General features: G+C 46.3%; 1 protein-coding gene across 1 annotated transcript in view; it reads left to right on the plus strand.

Annotated features, from left to right (window-relative positions):
* The window catches only part of PIBF1 (progesterone immunomodulatory binding factor 1), a 187,499-nt gene extending 179,732 nt beyond the window's left edge, over positions 1 to 7,767 (plus strand). Inside the window, exons 17-18 of the mRNA XM_004604006.2 lie at positions 3,514 to 3,687; positions 6,574 to 7,767. Of these exons, the coding sequence (XP_004604063.1) occupies positions 3,514 to 3,687; positions 6,574 to 6,624 (225 nt within the window). The 3' untranslated portion in view covers positions 6,625 to 7,767. The remainder of the gene's footprint in view (positions 1 to 3,513; positions 3,688 to 6,573) is intronic.
* The last annotated feature ends 1,939 nt before the right edge of the window (positions 7,768 to 9,706 follow it).

The raw sequence follows: 9,706 nt of genomic DNA on the forward strand, positions 1-9,706 counted from the left end.
CACCCAAGAATAGTAGAAATAAGTACCAGGGGGTTGACTCCATGGCTTGGAGGCTGGTCTCTCATTCTGGGCAACTCAGAGAATGGAACACCAAGTAAAATGTGGTCGTGGTCGGAGGTCATGTGGGGGGAAGGGTGATGCGTCCGATTGTAGGCTAGAGACTGAACACAATGGCCACTCAACACCTTTATTGCAAACCACAACACCTAATCAGAGAGAGAGAGAGAACAAAAGGGATTACCCTGCCATAGTGGCAGTGTGGGGTGGAGGGAGATGGGACTGGGGAGGGTGGGAGGGATGCTGGTGGTAGAGAATGGGCACTGATGAAGGGATGGGCTCTCGAAATCTGTATGGGGGAAACATGAGCACAAAAATGTATAAATCTGTAACTGTACCCTCACGGTGACTCACTAATTAAAAATAAATAAAGTGTAAAAAAAATAAAATAAAATACTACTTTAAGCTTAAGGAAGAGAAAATCACTGAAAAAAAAATAAAAAAATAAAGTGTTCTTTCCTAGCATTTCAGAAATCATACTTAATAACACTCTCAGAGAAAAAACAAATAACACTCTCAGGGAAGCAGAGGTAACAAATCAGGATTCAGGATGTTAGTGTCAATAAGGCAAAGACATATGAATTCCCCTGCTCTCCTTAGGCCTGCGTAGAGGACAGTCTGTTTCCTTAACTGCATCTAGGCCAGCAGCAAAGGAAGCCAAGGGAAAACTGACCCCAGGGACTCCCTGACAGTGCTTCAGCGCCGAAGAAGCCCGGCACACCCTCAGCTCCTCCTTCCTTCCTCTATCTTCACTGCACACCTCTGCATTTCCCCTAGCAAGTATGATAGACCAGGCCTCCCTCTCCTAATGACCTGTAGCACTGTAGCACTGTCATCCCGTTGTTCATCGATTTGCTCGAGCGGGCACCAGTAGCGTCTCCATTGTGAGACTTGTTGTTACTGTTTTTGGCATATCCAATACACCACGGGTAGCTTGCCAGGCTCTGCCGTGTGGGCGGGATACTCTCGGTAGCGTGCCGGGCTCTGCGAGAGGGATGGAGAAATCGAACCTGGGTCGGCCGCGTGCAAGGCAAACGCCCTACCCGCTGTGCCATTGCTCCAGCCCAAAGACCTGTAAAATAATAAAATTGTGTTCAAGGTCATTATTCCTACAGGTTCTTTTACCTTCATGCTGAACACAAAAAGTGACAAGTAGCAAAAAAGAGGTTCTTTCGGTTAGCACGTTATTCTCCTCGTAGGCTGGGAAACTGTCATTTCTATTTTCCATTCCACTTGTCTTGGTATTAGCCCCGGAGCTGAAATCTGCCCTAATACCAGACATGTTTAATAGTAAACGAGTGGTTATCTGCTTTATGGTAGGGGAGCATAGAAATGGAATAACAGGCTCTTGGAAGCACCACGCACCTAGAAGACTAACGTAATAGTGAACAGATGGACAGTGTGTGACACAGCACACACACACGTTCTCCTATGCCCTGGCCAGCTCCCACCAGCGCTGCGAAAAGGAGAAAAAAGGATTCTGGCACCATTTCCTCCAGCTCCTCACTTGGCTCTAAGATTTATTAACGCTCTGGGCTTAAACTCAACAGTTCTGTTTTAAAATACCCACTCAAGCTAGATGGTTCTAAATAGAACTAATGACAGCCAGGGTAAAAAAGGCCTGTAAGAACTTGCTCTGACACGGAGCTAATGTCTATAAACAGCTTCGTAGAAGGGAGCAGAACATCTCTCTATCGCCATAGCATTTGTGTCTTGGCACAAAACTCAAGGAAAATAGTAGGAAAATATTACCTTCAACACTGATTACCACTCACTGTTCAACAAGTGGAGTTTCGCCTACCTTCTTCCCAGATTTGCGTCTGAAGGATTCGATTTAATAAGTAGTCATAAATATCCACTAAGTAGTTAAAGATAAAATAGGCTGGTGAGGGAATGAGCGAAAAAAAAACTGATCTGAGTCCTTCAAGCAAGGATAGCACAACCAATTCTAGTTCAAGAAGTAACTGATAATGGGGCTGGAGTGATAGCACAGCGGGTAGGGTGTTTGCCTTGCACACAATCGACCCAGGTTCGATTCCCAGCATCCCATATGGTCCCCTGAGCACTGCCAGGGGTAATTCCTGAGTACAGAGCCAGGAGTAACCCCAGTGCATTGCCAGGTGTGACCCAAAAAACAAACAAACAAACAAAAAAAGTAACTGATAAAACCTGAAAACTGATTCCATGTACAAAGGAATAAGGAATAATGTGGCTACAGAAATTTTTTTTTATAATTTATTTATTTTTAATTAGAGAATCACCGTGAGGGTACAGTTACAGATTTATACACTTTTGTGTTTATACTTCCCTCATACAAAGTTCGGGAACCCATCCCTTCACCAGTGCCCATTCTCCACCACCCGTAAACCCGGCGTCCCTCCCACCCTCCCCAATCCCATCTCCCCCCCCACCCCACCCTGCCACTGTGGCAGGGCATTCCCTTCTGTTCTCTCTCTCTAATTAGCTCTTGTGGTTTGCAATAAAGGTGTTGAGTGGCCTCTGTGCTCAGTCTCTAGCCCTCATTCAGCCCGCAACTCCCTTCCCCCACATGGCCTTCAACTACAATGTAGTTGGTGATCGCTTCTCTGAGTTGCCCTTTCCCCGGAACGTGAGGCCAGCCGCGAAGCCATGGGGTCAACCTCCTGGTACTTATTTCTACAGTTCTTGGGTATTAGTCTCCCACTCTGATATTCTATATACCATAGATGAGTGCAGTCTTTCTATGTCTGTCTCTCTCTTTCTGACTCATTTCACTCAGCATGAAACTTTTCATGCCCATCCACTTAACTACAAAATTCTTGACTACAGAAATTTTATGTGAAACTGCATTAAATTTAGTATTTGAACTGCTGATTAGTGGACAAAGAGGGGAAGTGGTAGACATCTCCCCCTATGATCTTCATATAAGACTTTAAAAGGCAGTGGAATGATTTAAGAGGCAGAAGAGGAGTAGTGAACCATTTCCATCTTCCAAGATACTGATTTTTATGAAGACCCTTAAGGGGAGACCTCTTGAGGCTGAACACTTGGATGAATAGAAAAGGTCAAGGTCAAGATCCAGGATCAAGAAGGGGTTCCTGGGGCTGGAGCGATAGCACAGCGGGTACGAGTTTGCCTTGCACACGGCCAACCCGGGTTCAATTCCCAGCATCCCATATGATCCCCTGAGCACTGCCAGGAGTAATTCCTGAGTGCAAAGCCAGGAGTAACCCCTGTGCATCGCCAGGTGTGACCCAAAAAGAAAAAAAAATTGTTAATGGCATCATTGTTGCCCAGGAATAGTTATTGTTTTCGGTTTGGCATCCAGCGGGAGTCAGATGCCAGCACGACCAGCATCTCAGCCACCGTGCTATCTCCCCAGCCCTGCTGCTTCTGTTTGTAAAATAAAGATCAACGAACTGTTCCACCCCTTGCTACGTTGTTTTGACCCTTCTCTCCAATTTCATGTATCGATAGGAATTGGCGGCCATGAAACAGATCCTCAATAGCATGCGTACGAAGCGTTCTGGGAACAACATACATCTTACTAAAACCCAATCCAAAGAGGTGACGGAAGATCAGAAGACGGCACCTGTGAATGCGCCTAAAGAAGATGCAGACAATGTATTTATACCCAAGCCAACAGTCTTTGTAAGTCACAGTTCTGAACTTTGAGTGTATTTTACTTCAGTTTCTTTCCTCTCGTTCCTAGTGGTTTGTTGGAGTTGGGGGGAGTAAGGGAGGGCACGGCCGCTGGTGCTTGGATACCAGTCCTGCCTCATTGCAGACTAATCATGTACCCCAGTTCTTTGAGTTATCCACCTCCTGGTCCCACGGGGTTTTTATTTTGTTTTCCGTGTGTGTGTGTGTGTGTGTGCGTGTGTGTGTGTGTGTGTGTGTGTGTGTGTGTGTGTGTGTGTGTGTGGTGGAGGGGAGGGAAGGGGGTCATACCCAGAAGCGCTCGGCACCTCCCACTGGCTCTGTGCTCAGGGATCACTCTTCGTGCGGGTCTCAGGAGAACTTAGATGGTCCCAGGGGAGTTATATGCAAGGTCACTGCCCTAGCCACTGAACTAACTGTCTGGCCCCCCGCTGTCACTTGAAACTAACTTTAATAATTTTATGAATCAGCCTTAAAAATCTGTATTCATCCCTTTTCTGGATCCATTTATGAACTATTCGTAAGACTGATAGTTATACTTTATGTTATCAGTTTGCCTATTTAAGGTTTGGGCTAAGGAGCAATAGCTCATTGGCTGGAGCCAAGGCAAGTGCTTAGCCCCTAGTCCCACGTGGTCCCCGTCAACCATAGCTAAGAGTAACTCCCAAGCACTGAGCCAGGAGTCCCCAAGCAAATGCCAGTTGGGACCCCAGAACCAAATAGATAGATACATGATAGACGTAATATATTACTTGCTCCGGAATTTTAGCTTTAATCTAATGCTTACCACCTCAGATCCAGACCTCCGTTTTTGGCGGGGGGTCTCCCCAGCAGTACTCAGGAGGCCTGGGCCCCTCCCAGTGATTATCAGCCAACCAGTGGCCGTTCGGTGTGAGATGGGGCCCCGGGATGAGACTCTGCTCAGCCCTGGCTGCACGTGACCACCAGGCATCCTGGCAGGGCTTGGCAGCCTCCAAGGCTGCACCCAGCAATGCTCCGGGGACCACATAGTGCCAGGGATGGAAATGGGGTCAGCAGCATGCAAGGCGTGCACCAGAACATACTGTCCCTCCACGCCAACCAGGGCCTACTTTGAAGGGAATATTTTTATAAAAATAAAAATTTTATTTTCATAAAAATAAAAGGGATGCAAAAGACCATCACCTGCTTGCTCTTTTTTCTAAAATAGCATATTTTGCTCCAAGAGTTTCTTCTTAAAGTCGAATTCATTAACATAAACTAACTGAAATGCATTCTTAGTTGGAAGAGTATATACATGGTCATCTGATTCTGAAGTACCGACTGCAATCAGTCCATAAGTGACAGTAAGATTTTCTCCCTTACCACAGATCATGTTCTGCAGTGAGATTAACATGAAGTCAATTCCGAGTACGGAGTATTAATTAAGTGGTTTTTATCACCCTCGTTTTTCGATTATCCGTAGTTCCTGGGTTGGGTTGGGTTTTTTGAGTCCTACAACAGATTGACTTTCTTTCATAATAAGGGAACTTTCTTCAAGAGGCCTGAGCTCATCAGTGTGCTAATGAAACTGAAAGGTAATTCAGTAAACCAGTCCGATCAAGAACTGTGCTCGGGCAGAATTAGTTAACTCAGCTGACTGGGTAGCCTCGAGCCAGTTGTTTAACTGATCCGAGAAGTTCTTATCTGTTCAACCAACACAGAGAGGAATTATAGGGAAAGGTCCCTGAGCATCTCTTAAGGCATTTAGGCACTATCATTTTTACCATTGAGATTTTGACCATTTTTACTTCTCCACAAAAATATTTTTTTTTTCTGGAGTCTGGGAGAGGCCTCAAAGCACAGGAGCAAGTGCCGTGCCTGAGGGAGCCCCAGATTCCCTCCCCATTGCCACATGTGCCCCCAGCAGCACTGGAGGCAACCCATGAGCACTGAGGCAGGAGAAGCCCCCAAGCATCAGCAGCTATAGCCCTGAAAAAAACCTAGAAAATATTGGCAATGATATTTAAACAGACAAACAAAATATCACACAGTGCTAGAAATCGCGGCCAGACCTCCAGCATGCAAAGGACGGACCACTCAACTTTTCCCATTTCTTTTTTATTGTGGGGGGGCAGGGGGGTCACTGCTGCCGATGGCCAACAGTCATTCCTGGCTCTGCACTCAGGAATCACTCCTGGCGGTGCTCGGGGGACCATACGGGATGCTGGAGATCGAACCCAGGTCAGCCGCGTGCAAGGCAAACGGCCTCCCTGCTGGACTATCACTCCGGCCCCAACTTACCCCAGTCCCTTTGCTCTTTTGCGCCACAACCGGTGGTGGTCAGGGGTGACTCCTGCAGTGCTCAGGGTGTGGTCCAAAAACAGAAAGAAAAAGAAAGTATTATAGACCTGGGAAGATAGTTCCATAGTAGGCGGGAGCAGCTGCCTGGTACACAGAAGCCTAGGGTTTGATTCCTGGCACTGCAGGGTGCCCCCAAGCACCCCTCGAAATAATCACTCTGAGCACTCAGCCAGGAGTAGTCCCGGAGCACTCCCAGGTGTGAGCCTACCCAAACCGGCCAGACAATTAAAAATGGGCCTAGACCCTTGTATGTTTATCGTTCATTCTGAAAATAGAGACAATTCATAAAATAATCACCTCTCTAGAGGATGTTAAATAAAAGTGCACGAGAAAAACACAATTGTGCATTTTTGCCTACAAGCATTACAGGTGGAAGACAATTCCTGTCAGGAGACGAAGCCTTCACCTGGAGTGTCCTCCTGGGTGAAGGAGCGCATTTCTCTTCTGTAATTTCACAGGAGCATGAATGTAGACACTCAGTTCTCCGCGTTGCCTCTCGCCCACCTCCGAAGGGCCTTCTTTGATTTTTCTCTCTCTTTTTCTTGTCTTTAACAGACCAAGAAAGAAGCACCCGAATGGTCTAAGAAACAAAAGATGAAGACCTAGTGTTTGGGATAGGTTTTCTCTGTCATCGTTTACTCCTGACGTCCTTTTCCCGATGAACACAACTGTATCTTAATCATGTTTCTGGTGTTTTTTTTAAATATTTAACTTAAAGTATATTTTAGCTATGAAATGTGTAAGACGTTCATGTCATAACCAAAATGTGATAAATTGCAAGCAGTTGTATGCTTTATATTTGTTTTTATCTATTTTGTTACAGAATAAATGTCATATACTCTATGATATGCCTTTTGTAGCATTCCTAATTCTTCAGTGCCTTTGAAAGTACATGGCTCAAGGGCTGGAGCAATAGCACAGCGGGTAGGGCGTTTGCCTTGCACACGGCCGACCCGGGTTCAATTCTCAGCATCCCATATGGTCCCCGGAGCACCGCCAGGAGCAATTCCTGAGTGCGTGAGCCAGGAGTAACCCCAGTGCATCGCTGGGTGTGACACAAAAGAAAAAAAAAATAATAAAGTACATGGCTCAGGCTGGAAGGTGGCACAGGGCTGGGCTCGGGATTGCATGCAGGCAGCCCAGGCCTTATCCCTGACACCACATGGTCCCCCAAGCACCAGACACAACCCCTCAAACAGTAGTTTAAATTAAGTCCACTGGGCACGGTCAGCTGAAAACAAAATAAAACAATACTAACAACAAAGCGTGTAGCTTAATATTTTGTTTAGTATTTTCTATATATACATACATTCCAACTTTATTTTTTGTTTTATCATCTGTGGTACAGTTTATATAACATAGTAACAATTGTACCAGCATTGATAATATTGTGTACAAGGTTACTGCATCCCACCATCACCAGAAAGTAGAAGACCCCAGGCCACTGTCCCCAGGCCCTCTAATCCATCTTTCTCGCCCCAACCCTGATTCTAGTCTGAATGTCATAACACACATTTCATAAGTGTCGTTTAAGGAGTCTTAAAGAAGTGTCATTTAAGATACTAAATTACAGAAACCCAAAACTGAGAGGCCACTAAGTGTGGTCACTCGACCTCATACCTCTTCATCCTCAGCAATGGAAAAACAAATTATCTAATGCTTCCTTTTCAGCAGGTCTGACTTTAGGGGAGAGACTCTCCAAACTATAATAGTGAGTTTTGTTGAAATATTGTATGCAATCAAAGTGAAATTTATTAGTTAAACAGGTGGGGGGGGGCTTAGTGTGGGGGGGCTAGGGGCGTGGGGGGGTTAGGGGTGTGAGGGGGTGGGGTGGAGCTATACTGGGATTCTTGGTGGTGGAATATGAGCACTGGTGAAGGGATGGGTATTCGAGCATTGTATAACTGAGATTTAAACCTGAAAACTTTGTAACTTTCCACATGGTGACTCAATAAAAAATTTAAAAAAAGAAAAAAAAAGAAGTGTCATTTAAGAAGTCACTCTAGCCCCAGAGTGATAGTACAGCAGGTAGGGCATTTGCCTTGCACGTGGCCGCCCCTGGTTCAATCCCCGGCATCCCTTAGGGTCCCTCCATGCACAGCCAAAAGTGAATCCTGAGTGTAGAGGCACGAGTAAGCACTGAGCATCACCAAGAGTGGTTCAACACCACCCCACCCCCCTAGAAAAAAAAAACTCAAATGCCCCAAAATTTGTGTTCAGATATTATGTTCAGATGTGAATTACCGATTCTTTTCCACATATTTCACGTTATCATTGACCAGTCAGACCCGACGGAAAGCCAGTTCTTGCAGAAAGAAATTCCCTTATTATATCTGTCAGAGCAGAACTGGTTCAGAGATAGTGCGACCCAAACTTCTAGTGAGAAAGAGCAAAAGCAGTAAGATTTTCTTTTTAATTCTATTTTTTGTGTGTGAAACATGCTCAATTTCTCATTCAAGAGTTGCGACATTTTGGGCTGGAGAGATAGCACAGCGGGTAGGGCTTTTGCCTTGCACACGGCTGACCCGGGTTCAAATCCCAGCATCCCATATGGTCCCCTGAGCACTGCCAGGGGTAATTCCTGAGTGCAGAGCCAGGAGTAACCCCTGTGCATCGCCAGGTGTGACCCAAAAAGAAAAAAAAAAAAAAAAGAGTTGCCACATTTTAAAAGAAAAAAGTGGAAGGTCAGGGAGGTAGTACAGCATTCATGCGTTTCTTGGCCGTGGGACCCACCCCAGTTCAATCCCCAGCACTCTATGTGCTTCCCCCCTGCCCCCACCCCCGTCAGCCCTGCTATGAGGAATCCCTGAGCATAGAGCAAGCAGTAAGCCCTGAACACCACCAGGTGTAACCCCACAACCTAAATAAATCAATACAAGAAATGAGGCTTCAGAGGCTGGAGCGATAGCACAGCGGGTAGGGCATTTGCCTTGCACGCAGCTGACCCGGGTTCGATTCCCAGCATCCCATATGGTCCCCTGAGCACCACCAGGGGTAATTCCTGAGTGCAGAGCCAGGAGTCACCCCTGAGCATCACCGGGTGTGACCCAAAAAGGGAAAAAAAAAATAAATGAGGCTTCTTTTAATTTTTTTTATTTTTATAAATGTATTTTTTTTAATCAGATTTTGTCAGCCACTCCCTGATGTGATCACTGAATAATTCTTCCCTTCGGGTGGTGGTGGGGCAAGGGTCATCTTTTGCCTGTTGGATGTTTAGCAAGTGTCTGGGCCTCGATCACGAGGTGATATCCCCCTCCCCACCTCGGAGCTGTAACAATCAACACATCTCGTGTTCTGTGAATTAGCATCCCCACTGCCATCCTGGGAAACGACCATAGGATACTACACTAATCAATGATTATCCTTGTCAGTGGGGGAAGGCATATGTGTCTCTTCAATGTTTGGAGGGCAGAGGCTGGAGGGGGTGGTGAGTGCGTCCCGGCTCTGTGCTCAGGCATTTCTCCTGGCAGTGCTCAGTGAATCAGATACCGTGGCAGGGGTTGGACCTGTCTTGGCTGCAGGAAAGGTAAGTGCCCTACCTGTTGAGATACCCCTCAGGTCCCTTCACTTTTCCTCTATTTTTTTGGAATTGGGAGGAGACCTCCCTATCAGTGCTCAGGAGCCATCGGCACCAACCATGTAGTGCCAGAGACAGAACCCAGGGCCTCCTCCCTCAGGCATGCACACC

This window comes from Sorex araneus, chromosome 1 (genome assembly GCF_027595985.1).
Source record: "Sorex araneus isolate mSorAra2 chromosome 1, mSorAra2.pri, whole genome shotgun sequence".
Taxonomy (NCBI): Eukaryota; Metazoa; Chordata; class Mammalia; order Eulipotyphla; family Soricidae; genus Sorex; species Sorex araneus.